The sequence below is a fragment of the Thalassophryne amazonica genome, chromosome 19 (genome assembly GCF_902500255.1).
Source record: "Thalassophryne amazonica chromosome 19, fThaAma1.1, whole genome shotgun sequence".
Taxonomy (NCBI): Eukaryota; Metazoa; Chordata; class Actinopteri; order Batrachoidiformes; family Batrachoididae; genus Thalassophryne; species Thalassophryne amazonica.
The window spans coordinates 42021423-42047713 of record NC_047121.1 but is presented as its reverse complement, the minus strand read 5'-3'; the positions used below and the strand labels follow the sequence as shown (position 1 = coordinate 42047713).

The 26291-nt window shown below is 39.9% G+C and overlaps 1 protein-coding gene across 2 annotated transcripts in view; it reads right to left on the bottom strand.

Moving 5' to 3' along the window:
* Positions 1-4503: 4503 nt before the first annotated feature.
* keap1a (kelch-like ECH-associated protein 1a) overlaps positions 4504-26291 on the bottom strand; it is a 36180-nt gene continuing 14392 nt past the window's right edge. Inside the window, exons 6-13 of one of the 2 annotated variants that reach the window (XM_034195502.1) lie at positions 25109-25201; positions 23154-23300; positions 18195-18328; positions 16322-16451; positions 10152-10348; positions 6224-6429; positions 5954-6130; positions 4504-5157 (exon numbers count right to left, since the gene is read on the bottom strand). In XM_034195502.1, coding sequence (XP_034051393.1) covers positions 4973-5157; positions 5954-6130; positions 6224-6429; positions 10152-10348; positions 16322-16451; positions 18195-18328; positions 23154-23300; positions 25109-25201 — 1269 coding nt within the window. In that variant the 3' untranslated portion in view covers positions 4504-4972. The remainder of the gene's footprint in view (positions 5158-5953; positions 6131-6223; positions 6430-10151; positions 10349-16321; positions 16452-18194; positions 18329-23153; positions 23301-25108; positions 25202-26291) is intronic. The other variant, XM_034195503.1, reaches the window with a different exon arrangement.

The window sequence follows — 26291 nt, the reverse complement described above, 5'->3', positions numbered from 1 at the left end:
GCTCCAGCGGTCTCTGGCTGGTCACGGCTCCTCTGCATTGGCTGGATGCGCCTTCATCAAGGGCATCTGGTTACTGACTAGACAAGCAGTACTTTGCTGAGCACACAGAGTAGAATGCATAAAAATCTCAGAGATAATAAAGAAAGAAAACATCAAAGAAACAAAACATCTGACCTCGTCAGAACAAGTCTTATCTGCTTTTTTTGTTGTATTTTTTTTAATTGTCCTGTTCTTTTGTAGTTTTGTGAAGTCCAGATCCTCTCTAATTTGTGCTTTGATGATTGATTGTTTTATGGATAGAGTTATGTGCAGGTGATCAACTGCAATCTGCCATCCCTACAGGACCTGTACACCTCTAGGTCCATGGGGCGTGCAAGGAAGATAGTGGCCAATCCCTCTCACCCAGGACACAATCGTTTCTTCACCCTCCCCTCTGGCAGATGGTTGAGGTCCATCAGGACTAAAATATCAAGAGACAAAAACAGCTTATTTCCATCTGCAGCTAGACTAATAAATAATGCCGGAGACCCCCATTTACCCTGCCCCCCCACTTCCACAAAGTACAGATCGGTCATCCCTCCACTGAAAGGTACTGTACATCTGCACACCAGTCACATGCTGTTGCACAGTCCCATTCCACTACATTACATTTATTTTACAGTCAACACAGTTTTGCCTATTTGACTCTTTTACTTCTTACAGAAGTGTCTCTTCCTTTTCTTTTTATTGTTGTTTATGCACCAACAACACCAGATCAAATTCCTTGTATGTGAAAACTTACTTGGCAATAAATTCGATTCAGATTTTGACTGTAGCGTTTCATCTGTTTGATAAACCCACTGTATTTCTCGTCAGTTAAAAAAGATCAATCGGAGTGTTTTTGTTTTTTTGTCAAGTGATGCTTGTGACACCTGCTGCACACATCTGTGTGATGAGTTTTTACCTCACAGTACTTTATCACATTTGCATGTGTGAATCTTTGCACGTTTGTCATATGTGCAGTCTCCTGTTTGCATGCATGTGCAATAAACACCCACGTGCGCCTGCTCAGCTGCACACGTATATCTCATTTGAATGTGTTTACACGTGTGGTTTCGAAGTGTGTTTCCATGCCACCGGCGCACAATGTCACCTTCATGGGCGGCTCCGTCGTAGGAGCATCCTTCAGAATGTAACAGATTAGCTTTGCAGGCGGGGAAGTTGATGAGGTCATTGCTTCCCAAGGTCGCACCCACACTCGTGTAAGCTACAGACCCACTGGTGTTGCAGTCCCCCCACCTCTTCACATCCTATAGGGGCACGGTTCTACTTTCTGCCTGTGTGCATGTTGGAATAAAGCTGGATAATACTCGAGTGTGGAAAGAACAGTCTGTTTTGGTGTTCCTTCACCTTGTGGCCATTAAAAAAGGCCGGACAGCCGAGTTGTATGCGGCACGTCACTTTCTGATCATTTCATTTACTTTAGAACTGCACTCGACTCTGTTTTTACAAACACACGTCAGTAAGGCTTCACGGTTACAATCACCATGATGCAAATTTCATTTGAATTTACCAACAGCAAAAATCAGGAGGACACTCTGATGTGACAAGACTCCACAGTTCACATCAGTAAATTAGATCCTGAAACCAAATACCAATCCTTAGTGCACACCAGTGGACCACGCTCACCTGGAAATGCATTTCCACAGCTCTGCATCATTACAACGACCTGATTGTGACTTTATTCTCTATCGCTTACATTTGTTTTTGTAATCATGATCCTTGTTCCTGATCACTCATCTTTGATCCTGACTGTGGTTTTGGTCCTGATCACTCATGATTGTTTTTATTTCTTTCCTGTGATTGTGATCCTTGTTCCTGATCACTTATCTTTGATCCTGATCAACCAGGGTTTTTATTGCTGACTTGTAATCCTGATTCTTGTTTCTGACCACTCATCTCTGATCCTGATTGTGGTTTGGTCCTGATCACTCATGTTTTTTGATTGCTGGCAATGTAATCCTTCCTCTTGTTTCTGACCATTCATTTCTGATCCTGATTGTGACATTGATCCTCATCACTCATGTTTTTGATTGCTGACATGTAATCCTGATTCTTGTTTCTGACCACTCATCTCTGACCTTGATTGTGACTTTGATCCTTATCTCACATGCTTTTGATTGCTGACCTGTGAGTCTGATCCTTGTTCGTGTTCACTTTTCTTTGCTCCTGATCGCTCGTTTTTGATTGCTGACATTTAATCCTGATTCTTGTTTCTGACCACTCATTTCTGATCCTGATTGTGACTTTGATCCTGATCACACATATTAGTTTTTGATTGCTGACCTTTGATCCTTGTTTCTGATCAGTAATCAGTAACAACCTAAATGAAACCCTGCAGGTTTATCACCTAACAGGATTTTGAATTCTTAAATGTGTAGAACCTTCGCTGCAGTCACACTGGCCTGAACACACCTGATCCGGTCAGATCACAGACCTCATGCAGAACTGGTCCTGATTAGAACATGGCTGTGAGACCACTTCGGAACACCAGGAGCTGTGTGCATGTCTGTTTCTTTTTTGTGTTGAACTGGAAAAGCATCTGGGGTAAAACTTGTGCCAAATCCAAATGTGGACCTGTTAAATGTGCTGTGGCAACCGGGGCAGCTGAAGAACCACCCCCTCAGAAGAAAAAAAGTGATTCGGATCATTTTGGATCCATCATAAACCAACTGAAGATCTGGCTGTTTTTAATTTGCATTCACCTGTTACGCAACAACTGAGCTCATGTGTGCAAAAGTTGCACTTAAATTATGCAATAAGCAACAATTTAAAGTCCCAGCTAGGCCAGAGAGCGGCTCCTTCCAGTCAGCTTCCAAAGCCGATGTATGCAGGTATTAACAGTTACACTTATGGACCCACAATGAAGACGACAGCAAGAATAATGTTACATTTCATCTCTATTTTTTGTTTTCTCAATTTTGGACACTTCCTCTGTTGTTGCAGTGCAGCCATTCAGAATTAGTGCATCAATCATGCAAACAGATGCGCTTGTACAACAGCTACATCTGTGTGTGCACGTTTTTCTCCATGGAAGGCAAATCTCCTCATGAAAAGGCACCACATCTCCTTCTGTGGTCCCCCCCACCCCGAGACAATGAACACATTGAAGCAAATCTGTTTTCACAGACTGTGAATAAGAGACAGCCAGCTTTATTTTGCACCACTGTGCACACACACGCGTTTGTGTGACAGATAAAGGCCACACATGCACACAAAAGTATTTGTGTGTCTGTGCACAAACATGTGAGGCATTTGCGTCATGCATGTGCCCATGTGTTATTGGATTTGTGCAGAGTCCTCCGCTCTGAGGCCCTGCACTCTTTCCTGCTTCCTCCTCCTCCATCTCTGCTCATCAGCACAACAGGTTGCTCACTAAAGAAGAAAATGCACTCACAAAGCACTCTGAAATCTGAGACCCACGTCATCACAATCACCTGTCCTTTGCACAATATCTATTATTTCAGCAGACCACTAAAACAAACCGAGACTGCCTTCTCTACCTGCTGCAGGAGAGAAGCGCAGTGAGATCAGCAAACACTATGTGGGTGACCTTCTTTATTTCCAAACCTGCAGAAATAAGGGCTGGAAATCAGTTGATCCAAATGGTCACATTCCCCATTGTGCAGTTGTGTCCAGGATCTGCCATTTATTTATTTTTTAGATTTGTTATTTTAAGGCATCCATGGGGAGGAAGAGAGAGAGAGAGAAAACACTTATTTTGCAGTCAATGGCTGTTTTTGGACCTATCCCGCCATCTACTGGTAATACATGTGCAAGTGCATATGAAGGCTGCATACATGACATGGGGCTAGTGAAGTACATTTGTCTTTATTTACATCAGTGCATGTGCGAAAATCAATTCTCAATCTTGAATTAAAATATCACAAAAGTGCCAAAAAAAAAAAATCTGAAAGATTTGCAATGTGCCGTGCAATACTGGTGCAAAGAAAAAAGAAAAGCGCACATTGAGATACTGAGAGGTCAGAGGTAGCAATACAAGCAGTGGTATAAGTAATGAATATACTGCAAACCACTGAGGAATGACAACAGTAAATATTATGTATTTTCCCAAATATAATACAAGCCTGATTATAAAATGACTATATTTTCAAGGCATATATTTAGAAAAAAGTCCTGAAGACAAAACCTTTTTGTTTCCCTTTATTTAAAATTAAGAAATGCATTTATTTGAAAATAATGCTAATAAAAATCTTATTTTATGGGCAGCCCCCCCTTTCTTTTTTCAGCTGTGACAGTCACCTGTCACTCTCTTGGAAGCAGCCAGTTTGTACCAGGATAAAATTGAGTCTTTTTATGCTTGTCATCTTCTAACATTGCATATTTTATGGCTCCTTGAGAGTAGTTTGATGACTCTGCTGCATTTATCACCATGAGCTTATATTTTGCATCATAACTACTTCTCAGTTGCACAGGTCCCGTATTTATATGGCATAATTTTGTCCTTGCAGAAAAGTACTGGAATGGTGCTGTGTTGTGTTTCATTAATAACACCAGCTGTGGGTTTTGTTTCAATGACAATATTAAACAGCCAAAAACAAGCTTAGAATAGGCACGATGATTTAAAACAAACAAAAACCGACAATATGCCACCAGTAATTGGACTTCCTCCAACCTCCTCCATAGAAAGTTAGACAGGAGGTTCACTTCAGGCATGTGGTACACAATCATTTAAGGATATTTAGCACCACCTACTGTAATGTGTCGACATGAAAAAAGTCTCAAGCCTGAATATAAGACTACTCCATTTTTTTCAGCTGTATATCCAAGAAAAAAAAACAAAGCACTGTCTTATATTTGGGACATTACTGCATTTGAGAAGACATCTGCATAACCTTGTTCTTTGTGAGGTCACTGCCATGTTGTTATTCACCAGTCTGTATAGGAATATTACTGTTATTGCGTCTTCATTCTATGGGCTTTCATTATCATCATCTGCATCCTCCTGTTCTGAAAGGCTGCCAGGGCAGGGCTCCATGGTAACAGCAACACCAATGCCACTGCGTCCAACAGACATGTTGGTGACACATGTCCATTCATTCCTTTGTGGACAGTAACACTCAACAATGGGCTGGAAATCATGCTGGCTGAAACCTCCTGAAAGACCAACAGACAGAGAGAGAGAGAGAAGAGGGCTATTAGGAAAGTAATTCCATCCTCTTCATTAATATGCAAATATATGCACTAAATAATCCTAAAATGTAATCACCTCATCTAGTCAGCACATTTGTTCCATAGCGGATACCTATGTTGTAAGTATCAAGTGTCTATCATGTACACAGTAAATTTTGCTGAATAAAATATCCTCTGCCAGGAAAACATTTGGTCCCAATCTAAATAGAGTAAAATACACTCTATTATAAAGTGAAATCAGCTCTACTGTCTTGTCAAATCAGGTGTTTCCACTCCAATAAAAGTTGCTTTTACACTGTGATAGAGTTGATTTAGCACTGTGATAGAGTATATTTACCTCTATTTGGACTGGGATCAAATGTTATCCCAGCAGAGTAAATATTACTCTGCAAAATTTATTGTGTACTGTTATTGATTTATCATGTTCACAAAAATGTGTATACAAAAACAGGCAAATTCATAATGCGCCATAAACTCTGTATACAGTGTGGCTCCACTCTTTAATCCAGATCCACCCACAAATTTAATAGTTTCTATTACCAGGAGTGATCAGACCTATTCATAGAGTTTCATGAAAATCTTGCTTGTTGTAATATGGTAATAAAGTAGTACTTACACAGTAATTAATTACTAAACTCAAATAGGAAAATTATAATGCAACAACAAAACCACAACTCAAAGAGAGTTAAATGACTGAAAGACTGATTAACTAATGGTGTTTAAACAGAATTTCTAACCTAACGTGAGTCACTTAACTCACCCAGGACAAAAATGCCGCCCTGGTGGACTGTGACACCGTGTGCACTGCGAGAGTACTGCATGGAGGCTCGGGGTTCCCAAAGGTTCCTGCTTATGTTGTAACGTTCCACAGAGTTCAACTGGTTCAAGCCGTCATACCCCCCTATAGCGTACAGGTACAAGTCCACGCATACCAGACCTGCAAAGGCAAGATGCCACGATGTCAAAGAAGCCATTTAAACAAACAACACACATATATGAAGGATCAGCATCAACAAGAGCACAGACGCACCCATTCCACTGCGGATGGTGCTCATGGGTGCCAGTCGGTACCACGCATTGGTGTCAGGTTGGTATTTCTCAGCAGTGTTCAACCGGTTGTGGCCATCAAACCCCCCCGCCACATACAGAGCGCCATTGCACGCAGCCACGCCAGCACCCAGGCGAGCCACTGACATCGGGCAGACAAAGGTCCAGCGATTTGACTCTGGATCCCACCTGCAAACCAAACACCTGGTATAAGGTGATCACACCAAAAATGAGTGCTAATGTGTTTAGGACGATTCAAAACGTCCCATATTAATCAACCAAACATGTACAAATGAGTGAAGTGATACATGAATGACACCGACACAGAGGGACGGGGTTGTGTTCAGTAAACTCTCAATCGACACAAGCTATGCATATGTTTTGCATTTTGTATCACCAGTTATACAGCATCAAGAGATGGATTTTCTGAAAAAGAAGACCTGAAAGTTTAGCTGCAAATTGTCAGAAGGTACATCTAAGATGCAAGCCTAACTGGTGATACAAAATGCAAAATTTTCACTGTGCACAATTTTGCCAATCACAGCCACATAAGCCTATAACTTCTTCTAGGTTGTCTGGGTGTCTTGGTGGCCTCACGCTCCTTCTTGCACAGTCACTCAGTTTTTGAGAACTGTCTACTCCATCCAGATTTACCATAGAGTGCCATATTGTTTGTATTTCTTTGTAATTGATGTAAATAAAGTCCAAGACATATTCAGTGGCAGCTTCACCATCAGAGAGCCTCATCCACAACTACCACAAAAGACTCCAAGCTGTAATTGATGTTAAAGAGGGCAATACAGAGGTATAAGAACATGGGTATGTAAACTTTTGAACAGAGTAATTTGGGTAGTTTCTGTTATCATTATGATTTAAAAAGAGTAAACACTGTTGGTTGACAACAAATGGCTTAAACCAATCACTAACAATGAGTGAAAAAAAAGTTTTTGTTTTATCATTAATATTCTCTGAAAAACGGCTAAAAAACAAAAATTCCACCAGGGTATGTAAACTTTTGAGCACAACTGTATGTATATGGAAATTTTAAATTTTCGAATTTTTTAATGCCCCCTCATGGCCCACTTGCAGTAGGATTATTTGTTGAGATTTTAATTTTTTTTGAGAATCATTTTTGCTCACATTTGTCATTAGTTGAAGTAAGACATGTAAGATTGTAAGATGATCCGTGCACAAAGAAGTTAGATTTTCCTAAAATTTTGTTCAGAAATGTGTTAAAACGTATGTTAGTGAATACTTGGCTGTTGCCAAGATAATCCATTCAGCTCGCTGGTGTGACATATCCAAATGTTGATTAAACAGCATGAATACTGCACAGTTCTCCTTGGTGGTTACAATAAAAGGCCACTCTAAAATGTGCAGCTGATCTTGAAGAAATATCTTAATTAGAAAATGGAGCCCTGGATGTGCTGGTATAGTTATACGTGGTCCGACGTTGTGGGACTGGTTGGAAATGAACATTCATTCAGTTCACGAGCAACAGCTCTGTTTGCTGAAATGCCTTTTTTGACATTGCGGCATCTTGCCTTTGCAGGTCTTGTATGCGTGGCACTGTGCTGTGCAAAAAAACTGCACCTTTCACAGAGTTTTCCTGTCACCAATCTAAGGCACACCAGTGCAATAATCATGCTGTTTAATCAGCATTTTGATATGCCGCACCAGCCAGGTGGATGAATTATCTTGGCAAAAGTGGAATGTTCACAAATGCAGAGTTTAACAAATTTTGAGATTTTTTTTTTCTCCATCAATGCAAGAAGCATTAGGATGAAAACAAAAGTGCTGCATTTATATTTTTGCTGAGTTTAACAATGAAACAAAAACAAAGTAAGAATTGAGCCAATGAGTAGAGCTAAGTTTGTTCTTTGTTCTGGGTTTAATCCTTTTGTAATCTACTGAGTACTGCCAACTTCTTAAGAAAGGTACAAACCAGGGGAAAAGTGCTACAGGTGATCAACAACAGCTAATGTAGGACATGAAGTGTGATGTTACATCACCACTAAAGTGAAAATGATCATTATGAACAATAAGCTTCGTTTCTAAGAAGCGGTCTGTTTTTGTGCCCGCTGCCCTCTCACCACGCTGCCTCTCACAGGGTGCAGCCCCACACAGTGGGCGGATCACAAACCAAACGTGAATCCAGATATGTCACATAATGTAACAGGAACTGGTTCAAGTCTAAAATTTGTTTCCAACGGGCTGGTTTCTACAGTGCAGGCACACAGACAAACTGAAACTGTATTTAAAAGAGAATTGCTTTTACTGTAACTGTCACAAATTCTTGATAAAGCCTGTAAAAAGAAAGCCCCATTTGGACGGGATTAGTTTGACACAGAGACGAGGGGTAATGGAATTATTACCAGAATTCCTCAGTGGTTTTGTTAACATCCAAATGCACAATTTCAGTCACTGTTACTTGACTCTGCACTCCCGTGTAAAGATTCTGATAACTTTTCCCTTAAATCATACAACCTGTAGGAATTATCCCAGCTCATATTAACCCTGTGAGAACAGAGATATCAGCAATATTTTCAGTTTAAGTCAAATACGGAGGCACTTCATGATGCACTTGAAAGATAATCGCCGTGCCAGCAGCAGAGATTTGACATTCGTAGTTAAGTTTTGTTTACTTAAAATTTATGTATCAATCAGTTCATATCCAGTGCATCCGTAAAGTTTCACAGCACTTCACTTTTTCCACACTTTATGTTACAGCCTTATTCCAAAATAGAGTAAAAAATTTTTTCCCCTCAAAATTCTACAAACAAATGACAAGGTCAAAAAAAAGTTTTTTTTTTTTTTTTTTTTTTTTTTAAACAAATTTATTAATAATGCCAACAAACAAGCAAAAACTAAGAAATGTGGTTATGGTTAGGGTGGGGGGGAAGGAGTAAGATTAGGTTATGGTTAAGGTTAGGATTGGGAGCTCTGTCACGAAAATTTGACTCATTTCGTCATGGGAGCATGAAAAAAAAAATGTGAGACTGGGCTGTAAATACAGACTCATATCTTTTTATGAGAGTGAGTGACTTTTTTTTTTTTCCCAAATTCTGCTACATTTTAGCTTATTCCTGCACACTTATCATTGGAGCACTTTGTTTTTATTGTGCACTGATATACTAGTGGTGGATGTGTGAAACATATTTTGTGTTTTAATGGGAACATAAAAAAGGACAATGATAAACTATCTGTCAAAATGTTGAGGACAAATTCTGTTGCATGTATCTGTGTATGTACAACGACAATAAATGTCCTTCTTTGAAAATTACTTTACTCATCTTCCCATATAAAACTAATCCCTTCAGAGCAGGGTTTATGACAATTATTCACCTCTTCACATTATTTTAAATTGCTTTTAATTGAATCTGGAATACAAGAAAGACAAACAGATAATTCTTTAATGTAAAAATGAATACACCTACAATTTTAAACCATTCAACATACGAAGGTATTCCAGCCAACCTTTTACACATGAGGGTAAAATAAATTACTCTGAAAAGGAACTGTGATTTGTCTGTTTTTTGTTTTGTTATTAACTGGTTAGAACTGACAGTATTCCACTGGAGATGATCTACCTGCGAGCTGCTCGTCGGCAGAGGCACCAATGAGATGTAAAAGTGCAACAGGATAGACATTCCTGGGAAGTGATTCTCAACATGTTCTGAAAGAACCTGTGTGGTGTTGTCTAATTAGGCAAAGAGGAATACCTGCAAACATCTTCTCCAGGTTGAATGGCGGCATTTATTTCTCCTCTTCCTATCATTAGCCATGCTTTACACCAAGCTAAGTGTGTGTCACGGCTCCTTCTCCTACCTTCTCCTTGCAGTCACTCCTGCAAACTGGATGTCGTTTAAAGTCAAACTACATATCCAGTTGAATGTTAAGTTCTCACTAACCTCTCCACAGAGCTGTGATGAGTGGAACCGTGTGAACCTCCCACAGCATAAATGTTCCCATCCACCACACCGACCCCCACCCTGTTCCGCGGGACATTGAGGGAGGCACGCTGGCTCCACTGGTTGGTCATAGGATTGTAGCAGCACAAGGCGCTGGACTCGGTGTTGTTCTGCAGTGACAGGTTCCTACCTCCAACCTGGATTCATAAAAAAAAAAATAAAATAAAATTGTGGCGTGTCCTTTGATCTGACAAATGCAAGTACGCTCTTTAGGCCCTGAGGCCCATTGGTACCCATGATTCTCTCCAGATAACGTAGTCATGTGAGGCAGATGAGAGTTTCTGAGTCCCACTGGATAGGATGCCAGTCCACTGCAGGTTAGTTCCCCAGCCAGGGTTGGCACCCCTTCACGTCTACAATTATCTGTTTCCTATTTGTATATTTTACAAATCATTTATGATTCTTCTGCAAGAGGTCATCATTTTTTTTAGTTTAACCTTTATTTAACCAGGAAAGTCCCATTGAGATTAAAAACCTCCTTTGCAAGGGAATCCTGGCAAAGAGGCATCAAAAGTTACACAACAATTAAAATTAAATTCACAGGATTAAAATAACATACATTTAAGAAAAACAGCTGCAAATTAAAGAAGTCATCGCAAGTGCTCTCAGTCTGGACCAAATCGCTCAATGAAATAAATTCAGTTAATCTCCAGTCTTTTTGCAACATGTTCTACATAGATGGAGCCGAGCAAACAAAAGCCCTTTTTCCCCAGTTCTGTGTGAGCAAATGGAACAAAGAGCAACAAATGATCATTTGAACACAAAGAATAAAAATCAGCAGTTCTCCGTGTGATCAGTTTACAGACATAAGAAGGCAGCAGCCCAAGATGGCATTATAAATGAAAGTCTACCAATGTCCCAACCTCTTGGTGGACAAAGAAGGCCATCCCACTCCAGAATACAGTTCACAATGATGGGTTAAGGCTTTACAGTTTGTAACAAATTTTAGAGAAGCATGATAAACAGCATCAATCTTTTGAAGACATTGAGCTGAGGTGTTCATATACAACAAGTCTCCATAGCCTAAAATAGATTAAAAAAAATGTTGCTCTGACAAGCCACTTTTTTACTTCAAAAGAAAAACAAAAATTTATTGCCAACGAAAAAGCCCAATTTGAGTTGAGTTTCTTCACAAGATCGTCTATATGGCTTGAAAGTGAGGGTCATCAAGCAAGACACAAAGGTATTTGTATGTGTGAACCACGTTGATGACATTTCCCTCAAGAGAGGACACCTAAGGGGCAGCTTGAGGCACCTTTTTGTTTTTTCCAAACAACATTAGCTTGGTTTTGTCAGTACTGAGCACCAGTTTTAGCTGCAGACGTGTGTTGGGGACCACATTAAAAGCTTTCTGTAGAAATTCAACAGCTTTAGCAGGGGTGAATTCAAAACAGTAAATAACGTGTCATCAGCATAAAAATGCATATAAGAACATTTTGTCCTAATTCACTAATGTACATAATGAATAAGAGGGGGCCCAATATTGAACCCTGCGGCACCCCCTTGTGGACACTCATAAATTCAGAACATAGACCATCACTCTTAATACACTGAGTCCTGTCACTCAAATAATTTGTGAACCAGAAAACAATATGATCTGACAGTCCAAAACAAAGAAGCCTATGCATTAAAACAATATGGTCCAGGGTGTCAAAAGCCGTTGCCAAATCAATAAAAAGCAAAGCACAGTACTGCTTTCTAGAGCAACAAGTATATCATTAATCACCTTTGTGGCCGCAGTAATGGCGCTATGCTTTTTCCTGAAGCCCGATTGTAGTTTTGAGAGAAGTTCATTTGAGTATAAAAACTCTTAATTGATCACAAACAATAGTTTCAAGGATTTTTGACAAAACACACAAGTTTGATATTGGTCTGTAATTAGTTAAAATTGCTGCATCACCTCCTTTTAATAAAGGAGTAACAAAAGCTGACTTCCAAACAGAAGGAATTGCATTGTTTTGGAATGAGACATTAAAAAGGAAAATCAGCAAAATCAACTGCCATTTTCAAAAAGTAGGGCTCTATCAAGTCTGGCCATATTTTTTTGTGATCTTACACTTTGAGAGCACTTGCTGCATAGTAAAAGGAACAAAATTAAAAGGGTCTCCAGAAAACATTGGAGGGTCTGTGCATGGAGTCACAGGGGCTGCTCCTGTAGAGTCAAACAACAAAGCAGATGATACAAAATACTTATTAAAGCAATTAAAGACCTCAGGTCTATCATAGACTGGGACCGAGCCTTGTAGAATAAATTTTAGAAGAGTCTGGAGACTTTTTATTAAAAGATAGAGATTTAATCACTTTCCAAAATTTCTGCAAATTATTGAGGTTCTCAGTTGTGACAGATAATGAATGAATGAATGAATTTATTCGGTGCACAGACACACATACTTAAAAAAAAATCTCTCATAAAACAAAAACAAACAAAAAAAAACCTCATAGGCAATTTCCCAGTTTTGCACAGCCAACGGTATGCTGAAGCAAAAGCTTATACAAATACTCACCCCTTTGGCCATTTGCTATATATACACACACTATATATAGATATATATATATATATATAGATATATAGATATAGATATATAGATATAGATATATATATATAGATATATATATATAGATATATATATAGATATATATATAGATATAGATAGATAGATATATAGATATATATATAGAGATATAGATATATAGATATATAGATATATATATAGAGATATAGATAGATAGATATATAGATATATATATAGAGATATAGATAGATAGATATATAGATATATATATATAGAGAGAGAGAGAGAGAGAGAGAGAGAGAGAGAGATAGAGATAGAGATAGAGATAGAGATAGAGATAGAGATAGAGATAGAGATAGATAGATAGATAGATAGATAGAGATAGATAGAGATAGATAGAGATAGATAGATAGAGATAGATAGAGATAGATAGATAGAGATAGATAGAGATAGATAGAGATAGATAGAGATAGATAGATAGAGATAGATAGATAGAGATAGATAGATAGAGATAGATAGAGATAGATAGATAGATAGATAGATAGATAGAGATAGATAGATAGATAGATAGATAGATAGATAGATAGATAGATAGATAGATAGATAGATAGATATACACACACGAGGTCTACTAGAAAAGTATCCTACCTTTTTATTTTTTTCAAAAACTATATGGATTTGAATCACGTGCGATTACATCAGCCAACCTTGAACCCTCGTGCACATGCGTGAGTTTTTTCATGCCTGTCGGTTGCGTCATTCGCCTGTGGGCAGGCTTTGAGTGAGGAGTGGTCCACCCCCCTCGTCGGATTTCTTTTGTCTGGGAACTTCCTGAGAGACTGGCATTTTGCTTGATCAAAATTTTTTCAGAACCTGTGGCACATCGAAGTGGACACCATTCGAGAAATTCAGCTGGTTTTCAGTGAAAATTTTAACAGCTGATGAGAGATTATGCAGTGTTGCTGTCGCTATAAGGACTTCCCACGGAGCGGGACATCGCGCAGTGCTCCCAGGCGCTGTCATCAGCCTGTTTCGAGCTGAAAACCTCCAAATTTAAGCCTCTGTTGACCCAGGACGTCGTGAGAGAACAGAAGTTTCAGAAGAGCTCGGGATCAGCAGTTTATCCGGACATTCCCCTGTTTAAAGGAGATTTTGTAATGAAAGATGTGCAGACGGGTTGGCGCGTCGGCAGGCAGCCGGCGCGGCGCGCCGCCACAGGAAAGACACCTCCGTGTTGATAACCATTTGTAAAAACCAGGCGGCTTTTGATGGCTTTCAGTTGAGTGAGTATCTGAGAAATTAACAGCTGGACATGTTCCAACTTGTCCTTAAGGCTTCCAACGGAGGTGTTTTTCCTGTGGCGGCACCGCCGCGCCAGCTGCCTGCAGACACGCCAATCCGTCCGCACGTCTTTCATTACAAAATCTCCTTTAACAGTGGAATGTCCGGATAAACTGCTGATCCCGACCTCTTCTGAAAGTTCTCTGTTCTCTCACGATGTCCTGGGTCAACAGAGGCTTAAATTTGGAGGTTTTCAGCTCGAAACAGGCTGACGACGGCGCCTGGGAGCGCTGCGCGACGTCCCGCTCAGTGGGAAGTCCTTATAGCGACAGCAACACTCCATAATCTCTCATCAGCCGTTAAAATTTTCACAGAAAACCAGCTGAATTTCTCGAATGGTGTCCACTTCGATGTGCCTCACAGGTTCTGAAAAAATTTTGATCAAGCAAAGCGCCAGTCTCTCAGCAAGTTCCCAGACAAAAGAAATCCGACGAGAGGGGTGGACCACTCCTCACTCAAAGCCTGCCCACAGGCGAATGACGCAACCGACAGGCGTGAAAAAACTCACGCATGCGCACGAGGGTTCAAGGTTGGCTGATGTAATCGCACGTGATTCAAATCCACAGTTTTTGAAAAAAATAAATAGGTCAGATACTTTTCTAATAGACCTCGTGTATACACACACACACACACACACACACACACACACACACACACACATGTAGGCTGAAAAGTTCTAAGGCTCATCAAGTTGGAGAAATGCCATTTCAATAAAACTTTTTTATTGTGTTTTTTTCTTCCAGGTTGTGAGGTAGTTTGTGGTTCATAGCCAAGTTTGAAAGTTCGTGGTAGAGGGAAACGGCAAAAATGGACAAAATCTGGTATTGCGGTGTGATTAAGTACCTGCATAAGAAGGGGTTAAAGCCCAAAGACATTCATGTGGATATGGTTGCTATATTAGGGGATGAAGCTCCCTCCATATCTACAGTGCAGAAGTGGGCAGCTGAATTTAAGAGGGGCAGAGAGAGCCTTGAAGACGACCCAAGGTCTGGGCGGCCAGCAACAGCCACAACCCAGAAAAACATTGACCTTGTTCATGAAATGGTGATGGATGACAGACGATTAATCAGCTAGCAGATGCTGTGGGAATATCCCGTGAGAGAATCGAACACATTCTGCATGAAGAACTTGGAATGTCAAAGGTGTCAGCTCAGTGGGTGCCATGTCTTTTGACGCCTGATCAGAAACGCACCAGGCTAGTCATGTCGAAGGCAAACTTGGCGCAATTTGAAGAGGATCCAGCCAATTACATGGAACGTTTTCTTACCCAGGATGAGTGTTGGGTTCACCACTTTGAACCAGAGACAAAAAAACAATCAATGCAGTGGAAACACCCAAGGTCACCACCTCCAAAGAAGGCCAAGGTCGTTTCGTCTGCGGGGAAGGTTATGGTTTCAGTTTTCTGGGATGCCAAGGGCATTGTGTTCGTGGACTATCTTGAAAAGGGACAAACCATAATGGACAGTACTATTCTAACCTACTGAGACAGTTACGCGAGGCTATCACAAAGAAGCGACCAGGAAAGCTGACGAAAGGGGTGCTGTTCCATCAAGACAATGCCCCAGCTCACAAGTCAACAGTGGCCATGGCCACTATCCACGAGTGTGGATTCGAACTGGTAGATCACCCACCATACTCCCCTGACTTGGCACCCTCGGACTTTCATCTGTTCCCAAACCTGAAAAAAAACTTGGCTGGGAAGCACTATCGGAGCAATGATAAGGTGATGGTTGCTGTTGAGGACTATTTTGACTCTCAAGAAGAAAGCTTCTATGCCAAGGGAATTGAAGCACTCAAGCACCGCTGGAAGAAGTGTGTGGAGTTACAGGGAGACTATGTAGAAAAATAACCCTGAATTTGTTAAATTCGACAACTGCATCATAGTCAGCCTTAGAACCTTTCAGCCTACTCTCATACACACACACTATATATATACATATATACACACACACACACACTATATATATATACATATATACATACATACACACACACACAAGATTACAACAGATAAGTAAGCTGTTGTAATCTGTAAGTAATTAGGTCTTGTTAATGTGTTGTGCAGATTTCTTCTACGCAACAGCTGATTTTCATAGTATCATGATACTGTATTTTTAAAAAAGATTCAATTCAAGCTTCACAATACGACTGTCACAACTCACAATGTATCGTTGTACCCCTATTCATAACTTTCTCGGCTTTTATTAAAAATTATACTTAATATGTTTATTTATTTGATGTTTTCGGTTAACCTACTGTGTAAAACAGTCCAAAAAGACTACAAGCTCCCAGACCGCTGCATGGGATCCCCATATTAGCCAGTTTTATCCAGACATTCTTCTTGGGATCATAAGCCTCCATGGAAGCAAGTGATTGCTGCCGATATCTGAACAGAGAAGAAGAAATGATGAGTCTGGCTTAGTCCCAATGTATGGTCAGGTCCATAAGTATTTGGACAGCAAGATACTTTTTGAAGTTTTCTCCTGTGTACCACCAGTGGTACACAGTGTTGCATTACCAGTTATACAGCTTCATGGTGGAGTGGAACAAAGCAGGAATTTCTTAAAAAGATGTGAATTTTCAAATGCAGTTTACCAGTGGGCACATGGCAAACTCAATCCTACATTTGTTTTCTTGTATGAAAATCTGCCTCTGTTCTTCTCCACCATAAAGCTGTATACATGTTGATATAACAGACAAAAGTTGCACTATGCACAGTTTTGCCAATCAGCCATACATGTACACTTAAAAAAAAAACAGCATGGGTGTTGTTGGTTTTTATGTTATTTGAACCCAAGTCTAACATGTAGCTTCTACGATATAAAATCAAGTTTTACGGGTGAACACATTCAAATCATGTAGTTTTAACATAACACGCAACAGCTTAAACTCTAACTTGCTCAGCAAACATAATAAAAATTTGGATTTCCACCCAAGTAACTGTGCAATTAGGTGGCGAGTGAGGGAAATCACCAAAACACACATGACAATTCTGCAGCAATTATAGGTTTGTAGTAAACTTTAAAAAAACAAACAAAAAAACAACTTGCACAGTGAATATAATAAAATTATGTAAGGTATTATTATGTAAGGTATTTCCCCCAAGTAAAATGCATTAACGTAGCCAGAAACAATTTTGCCGAGTGACCTAAATATAAATTTGTTGGGTCAGCATGATGAATTTCTGTTACTGTTATTTAATTACCATGGTTCAGGCCAACTACACCTCAGATTTACTGTGGTGACCCTGAGTGCAAACAAGGGAGCAGCCAAAGGGACCTACAGTACTTTTTATTTTTGTTACATTTACCCTTACAAATCTAGTCGGCCTGAACCATGGTCACTGAGTAACAGTAACTCAAATTTATCATGTTGGCTGAACAAATTTACATTTAGGTCACTCAGCTAAATTGTTTCTGGCTACATTAACGCATTTTACTTGGGTGAAATACCTTACATAATTTTATTATATTCACTGTGCAAATTGTTTTGAGTTTACTACAAACCTATAATTGCTGCAGAATTGTCATGTGTGTTATGGTGACTTCCCTCACTCATCACCTAATTGCACAGTCATTCAGGTTTTAGGTTTTTGAAGTTGTGTAATGCTGCAATATTGTAAACTAGCCAATTACCTGCCCCAGGGTGGCTTTGATTCAAAGACTGAAATGAAAACTTTATCTTCGCCAACAAAGCTATCGCCTCCCACTTATCCCAGATTCCAAAAAACTGTTAGCGCACGACTAAAGCTCAAAAAGAGCCTGCTCATTTACAGCACCACATGGTGCACCACGTTTCTTGACTGTCCATTTGTCGTAAAGAATAAGATGTTCTTAGGGGTTCCAGTTCATGAGGCTGCCATGCAGAACATGCCATGTGTAAAAGACGGCTCAGAGAGATCTACAATCCTCGAATACGGATGGAATCATCGGTATTTGAGGGGGGAGGATGACTTCAACTTTGTATGGGCCGCATCAATGACATTCTGGTGCAGCTGGCAGATGACGGCCAGTGGGACGGCAATACCCTATGTCACTCCCTGTATGTGAAAGTATATTATGTATGCCAAGTTTGGCTCAATTCTGAGGTGCCGTTTGGACAGGAGAGGGACACACACGCACACACATACAGTTGTGTCTTAGTATATAGAAGATACCCTCCGGCTACGAAGATGAACTGAGTTCCACGAGGCGGTGCAGGTGATCCTTTCCTCAGTGTCATCTCTTGGAAGATCTTAGAAAGGAGGTCCTTACAGCAATTAGCCTACAGTTTAAAGATAGGAAGAAAAACAAACAGTAAATACTAATGACAATCCTCTTGCTTGCCTCTACTGGTGGTTGGCTCTCACTGCGGTATTGTATCACTTCCTGTTCCGGAGCACAGCGGTGTTTTTCTGTATCTGTTAGCTGTTTAATCTGCGCAGTTAGATTGATCTAGTTATCTAGATTACGATTTGTTTCCCAGTGTAATCTTTACGTGCCTTAACTAAAGCACTCCTTCTGCTGAATCACCTCTAAATTATTTACACATTATTCACTTTGCGTGTTTTTAGGAATCCGCTAGCTTAGCGTAGCTACTAGCTCTTAGCCGATTTAGCATGGCGGCTTCTCCTGTCTCTCCCGCACTTTTCTGCTCTGGGTGTGAAATGTTTAGTTATTCCTCGGCCTCCTTTAGCAGTAACGGTACTTGTAATAAGTGTAGCTTATTTGTAGCTTTGGAGGCCAGGCTGGGCGAATTGGAGACTCGGCTCCGCACCGTGGAAAATTCTACAGTTAGCCAGGCCCCTGTAGTCGGTGCGGACCAAGGTAGCTTAGCCGCCGTTAGTTCCCCCCTGGCAGATCCCGAGCAGCCGGGAAAGCAGGCTGACTGGGTGACTGTGAGGAGGAAGCGTAGCCCTAAACAGAAGCCCTGTGTACACCGCCAACCCGTTCACATCTCTAACCGTTTTTCCCCACTCGACGACACACCCGCCGAGGATCAAACTCTGGTTATTGGCGACTCTGTTTTGAGAAATGTGAAGTTAGCGACACCAGCAACCATAGTCAATTGTCTTCCGGGGGCCAGAGCAGGCGACATTGAAGGAAATTTGAAACTGCTGGCTAAGGCTAAGCGTAAATTTGGTAAGATTGTAATTCACGTCGGCAGTAATGACACCCGGTTACGCCAATCGGAGGTCACTAAAATTAACATTAAATCGGTGTGTAACTTTGCAAAAACAATGTCGGACTCTGTAGTTTTCTCTGGGCCCCTCCCCAATCGGACCGGGAGTGACATGTTTAGCCGCATGTTCTCCTTGAATTGCTGGCTGTCTGAGTGGTGTCCAAAAAATGAGGTGGGCTTCATAGATAATTGGCAAAGCTTCTGGGGAAAACCTGGTCTTGTTAGGAGAGACGGCATCCATCCCACTTTGGATGGAGCAGCTCTCATTTCTAGAAATCTGGCCAATTTTCTTAAATCCTCCAAACCGTGACTATCCAGGGTTGGGACCAGGAAGCAGAGTTGTAGTTTTACACACCTCTCTGCAGCTTCTCTCCCCCTGCCATCCCCTCATTACCCCATCCCCGTAGAGACGGTGCCTGCTCCCAGACTACCAATAACCAGCAAAAATCTATTTAAGCATAAAAATTCAAAAAGAAAAAATAATATAGCACCTTCAACTGCACCACAGACTAAAACAGTTAAATGTGGTCTATTAAACATTAGGTCTCTCTCTTCTAAGTCCCTGTTGGTAAATGATATAATAATTGATCAACATATTGATTTATTCTGCCTAACAGAATTAATGTTTAAATGAGTCAACACCCCCGAGTCACACTAACTGTCAGAATGCTCGTAGCACGGGCCGGGGCGGAGGATTAGCAGCAATCTTCCATTCCAGCTTATTAATTAATCAAAAACCCAGACAGAGCTTTAATTCATTTGAAAGCTTGTCTCTTAGTCTTGTCCATCCAAATTGGAAGTCCCAAAAACCAGTTTTATTTGTTATTATCTATCGTCCACCTGGTCGTTACTGTGAGTTTCTCTGTGAATTTTCAGACCTTTTGTCTGACTTAGTGCTTAGCTCAGATAAGATAATTATAGTGGGCGATTTTAACATCCACACAGATGCTGAGAATGACAGCCTCAACACTGCATTTAATCTATTATTAGACTCTATTGGCTTTGCTCAAAAAGTAAATGAGTCCACCCACCACTTTAATCATATCTTAGATCTTGTTCTGACTTATGGTATGGAAATAGAAGACTTAACAGTATTCCCTGAAAACTCCCTTCTGTCTGATCATTTCTTAATAACATTTACATTTACTCTGATGGACTACCCAGCAGTAGGGAATAAGTTTCATTACACTAGAAGTCTTTCAGAAAGTGCTGTAACTAGGTTTAAGGATATGATTCCTTCTTTATGTTCTCTAATGCCATATAACAACACAGTGCAGAGTAGCTACCTAAACTCTGTAAGGGAGATAGAGTATCTCGTCAATAGTTTTACATCCTCATTGAAGACAACTTTGGATGCTGTAGCTCCTCTGAAAAAGAGAGCTTTAAATCAGAAGTGTCTGACTCCGTGGTATAACTCACAAACTCGTAGCTTAAAGCAGATAACCCGTAAGTTGGAGAGGAAATGGCGTCTCACTAATTTAGAAGATCTTCACTTAGCCTGGAAAAAGAGTCTGTTGCTCTATAAAAAAGCCCTCCGTAAAGCTAGGACATCTTTCTACTCATCACTAATTGAAGAAAATAAGAACAACCCCAGGTTTCTTTTCAGCACTGTAGCCAGGCTGACAAAGAGTCAGAGCTCTATTGAGCTGAGTATTCCATTAACTTTAACTAGTAATGACTTCATGACTTTCTTTGCTAACAAAATTTTAACTATTAGAGAAAAAATTACTCATAACCATCCCAAAGACGTATCGTTATCTTTGGCTGCTTTCAGTGATGCCGGTATTTGGTTAGACTCTTTCTCTCCGATTGTTCTGTCTGAGTTATTTTCATTAGTTACTTCATCCAAACCATCAACATGTTTATTAGACCCCATTCCTACCAGGCTGCTCAAGGAAGCCCTACCATTATTTAATGCTTCGATCTTAAATATGATCAATCTATCTTTGTTAGTTGGCTATGTACCACAGGCTTTTAAGGTGGCAGTAATTAAACCATTACTTAAAAAGCCATCACTTGACCCAGCTATCTTAGCTAATTATAGGCCAATCTCCAACCTTCCTTTTCTCTCAAAATTCTTGAAAGGGTAGTTGTAAAACAGCTAACTGATCATCTGCAGAGGAATGGTCTATTTGAAGAGTTTCAGTCAGGTTTTAGAATTCATCATAGTACAGAAACAGCATTAGTGAAGGTTACAAATGATCTTCTTATGGCCTCGGACAGTGGACTCATCTCTGTGCTTGTTCTGTTAGACCTCAGTGCTGCTTTGATACTGTTGACCATAAAATTTTATTACAGAGATTAGAGCATGCCATAGGTATTAAAGGCACTGCGCTGCAGTGGTTTGAATCATATTTGTCTAATAGATTACAATTTGTTCATGTAAATGGGGAATCTTCTTCACAGACTAAAGTTAATTATGGAGTTCCACAAGGTTCTGTGCTAGGACCAATTTTATTCACTTTATATATGCTTCCCTTAGGCAGTATTATTAGACGGTATTGCTTAAATTTTCATTGTTACGCAGATGATATCCAGCTTTATCTATCCATGAAGCCAGAGGACACACACCAATTAGCTAAACTGCAGGATTGTCTTACAGACATAAAGACATGGATGACCTCTAATTTCCTGCTTTTAAACTCAGATAAAACTGAAGTTATTGTACTTGGCCCCACAAATCTTAGAAACATGGTGTCTAACCAGATCCTTACTCTGGATGGCATTACCCTGACCTCTAGTAATACTGTGAGAAATCTTGGAGTCATTTTTGATCAGGATATGTCATTCAAAGCGCATATTAAACAAATATGTAGGACTGCTTTTTTGCATTTACGCAATATCTCTAAAATCAGAAAGGTCTTGTCTCAGAGTGATGCTGAAAAACTAATTCATGCATTTATTTCCTCTAGGCTGGACTATTGTAATTCATTATCAGGTTGTCCTAAAAGTTCCCTAAAAAGCCTTCAGTTAATTCAAAATGCTGCAGCTAGAGTACTGACGGGGACTAGAAGGAGAGAGCATATCTCACCCATATTGGCCTCTCTTCATTGGCTTCCTGTTAATTCTAGAATAGAATTTAAAATTCTTCTTCTTACTTATAAGGTTTTGAATAATCAGGTCCCATCTTATCTTAGGGACCTCGTAGTACCATATCACCCCAATAGAGCGCTTCGCTCTCAGACTGCAGGCTTACTTGTAGTTCCTAGGGTTTGTAAGAGTAGAATGGGAGGCAGAGCCTTCAGCTTTCAGGCTCCTCTCCTGTGGAACCAGCTCCCAATTCAGATCAGGGAGACAGACACCCTCTCTACTTTTAAGATTAGGCTTAAAACTTTCCTTTTTGCTAAAGCTTATAGTTAGGGCTGGATCAGGTGACCCTGAACCATCCCTTAGTTATGCTGCTATAGACGTAGACTGCTGGGGGGTTCCCATGATGCACTGTTTCTTTCTCTTTTTGCTCTGTATGCACCACTCTGCATTTAATCATTAGTGATCGATCTCTGCTCCCCTCCACAGCATGTCTTTTTCCTGGTTCTCTCCCTCAGCCCCAACCAGTCCCAGCAGAAGACTGCCCCTCCCTGAGCCTGGTTCTGCTGGAGGTTTCTTCCTGTTAAAAGGGAGTTTTTCCTTCCCACTGTAGCCAAGTGCTTGCTCACAGGGGGTCGTTTTGACCGTTGGGGTTTTACATAATTATTGTATGGCCTTGCCTTACAATATAAAGCGCCTTGGGGCAACTGTTTGTTGTGATTTGGCGCTATATAAAAAAATTGATTGATTGATTGATACTAAAACAAAGAGCTAGTAATGATATAAGCAATTTATTAAAGCAAAACTAGCATAAGAAAAATATACTTTTTTTTTTAAAATCATGAACGTCATTTGTAGTTACATTTTCACAGTAGGCATCAGAAAGTTAAAATTAAATTACCTTGCTGAGGACTGGGCAGGACTGAAGCTGTTTTTTTAGAAACTTTGGAGGCAGGGCGTAGATATGAACTGCATTCAGGAGAGCGTGTAGATACTGGGACCTATTCTCAATATCCCGGCTGACCCAGTCCGTACAAGCTTTGTACACCTGACAAGAGTCAATTTAAACATATCAGAAAATGATTCAGGTGGTTATATACTCATTTTTTTTCTTCAGGAGAGTTTCTTTCATACATATTTTTATCATTTTAGCATGAAATGAACTGTGTATATTGCACATTAAAATAAATACACCAGCCCCAGCATGCTAACTAGCAAACCTGCAATGCACATCTGTCTGTCTGTTTGCTCCCTTTTCGCCTAAAGTCCTTTGATTTTCATCAAACTTGGCATGTGGATCGAGGTCAACCCTGTAATTGGTCAAAAAAGGTCCAACTTTATGCCCCCAACACACAAACTGAGATTTGCACCAAACCTAGCAGACATATGGAGTTGCTGGAATTGCCCAGCAAAGTCTAATTTGCCAAAGGTCGGTCACTGTGGTCAAGGTCATGTCTGCCTGTCTGCTTTCTGATCAACTCCTCCCAGGTCCTTTTGTTTATTTCTACCAATTTTGGTATGTCCCTGAAGACAGAACCCAAAACTGCCATTAAAGAATTAATTTGGCAAAGATCAAGGAATTTGACTTTCAATCCAGTTGAGACCAAATGTGGCACAAACAGGTGGATTCCAAAATTATCCAGACAAGGTCATCATTTAGGTTAAGGTCAAGGTCACTGGGGTCAAAGGTCATATTGCTGTAGCCCTTACTGTCTTCATGATACTAGTTTTGCAGCTTAGCTAAATTCTCCATAAAAAAATGTTCATTTTGTCATATAAGCATGGAATTTGGCACCCATATTCTAAATTAACTAATGTTTATTTTCAGATATGGAGCCATCCTGGAGCTGACCTCTAATGAACTACAGGGGTCAAAAAAAAAAAAAAAAAAAATGCTCCAATCATGTTGAAAACTATGCCACACAAATAATGTGGTATAGTTTATATAGTTGGTATAGTTGATATAGTCTGATCATAACAATTCCAAAAAGGTATAGTTTGGACTATCTATGACTGAATTCCATGGAGTTATGGGGTAAAAACAGCAAAAATGGGGACAAAGGTCAGTTTCAGTTTGTACAGGGGTCAAACGTTAAAGTTGCTCCAATTCTGGTTAAAAAAAAGATGCAAATTATTGGTTCAGTTAATAGTGTTTTAAAAAAGGAATAGTTTGCACCATCTGTCATGCTTAGTTATCATGTTACAGGGTAACATATGTCATACATCATAGAATCCAATGGACGTCGACATTGTTTGACCTTTACTTTGTAGACCAAGCATTCAACACAGTCAAAACTATTTCATTTATTAATCCATTTATTTCAACCAATAATTTGCATCACTTTTTTTTTTTTTTTAACCAAAATTGGACCAACTTTTGACTCCTGTACAAACTGAAACTTATCTTTGTCACCATTTTTGCCATTTTTATCCCATAATTCCAGAACATTCAGTTCTAGATAGTCTAAAACCTTTTTGGAATCGCTATGATCAGACAAATAATGTGGTATAGTTTTCAACATGACTGGAGCATTTTTAAATTTTGACCCTGTGTAATTCTTTATTGATCCCTGTAGCTCATTAGAGGTCAGCTCCAGGATGGCTCCATATCTGAAAATAAACAGTTAATTTAGAATATCTGTACCAAATTCCATGCATTTATCACAAAATGAACAATTGTTTTGCTATGCCGCCCCACTATACTTAATTTAAATAATGTAAAGAAGCACCAAATCAGTGTTACAGAAAAAGAAAACAGCCAAGCATCATGTGACACGGCAAACACTCATGTTTAAAATAGGTGTGAAGAACTTTCTTACTCTCCAAGCAGTCTTAATAATTTTAAGCCACACACACCTCAGACTCGCAGAGGACTTTCAGGCTGTCTTGACTGATGAGCTCCAGCAGCTGGCAGTGAGAAAGGCTGAAAAACTCTTCTTCCTTAGTCACCTAGGACAGAAAAACACAAGTGCACTCTCACTGAAGACCTTCTGATGACCAAAGAAATACACTTCACCTCATTTTCAGAGCGCATTCTCTTAATAAAGTGCAGCATTTTCAAAATAAAGCATGATTAATACACAAATAATGTCTGATACAAGAATGTGCATACAGTATGTTGACCTTTTTGAGCTGCATATGTGGAAGGATTAGGGCAGTCGCTTTTATGACATAAGGCTTACTGATGCCGTAAAAATAAAGGCTCGTGTACTTTATCCGGCCCCTGTGCCACAAGTTTACACTGCTGCAGTGGTGGAAATGAAAGTGATGGAGAGCAGACTGTCAGGGAAGTGTAAGGTACAAGATCAGGAAAGAACAGTTAATGATCTAAGAGCAGAGGATGTGACAAAGAATGTTCTGAAAGATGAACAGAATCTCTTACTTCAGTTTCACTGCCACATGAATGCAGCATTGTACAAACACTCTTTTCTTTTACTCTGTCATGACATGTACCACGACCCCTTTACATTTTGCTTTACCAATAGAGCCACTATCAATAAGTCTCAGAACCTCTTCCTTGTTCCAAGGTGTGACTCCTGGGAGTACAGACCATAGGGTTGCTCTGTATGCAGATGATTTACTTTTATATGTCACAAATCCAACTAGTCATTTAACATCTATTACAGCAGTACCAAAAAATTTTGGCTGTTTTTCTGGATATAGGCTTAACATACAAAAACGTGAATGTTTGCCTATAAATGTAGCTGCACAATGTCCCAGACAAACTGATATTCCTGTCCATCTAACTCATTCTGGTTTTAAGTACTTGGAACTGAATGTAACTGGTTCACCTCAGGCTCTGCAGGCTGCAATTTTTACTCCTTTTTTGTCCAATATAAGGTCAGCTTTTCAAAGATGGGCTATTTCACCAGTGTCTCTTTCAGGTAGTATTAACAACAGTGAAAATGAATGCTTTACCCAAGTTTTTAATATCTTTTTCAGTGTATTCTTTGGTTCTTCCCAAAAACCCTTTTTTTTAATCTATCGATCAAATGATATACTCATTTATATGGGAAGGTAAAATTCCACACTTATCACA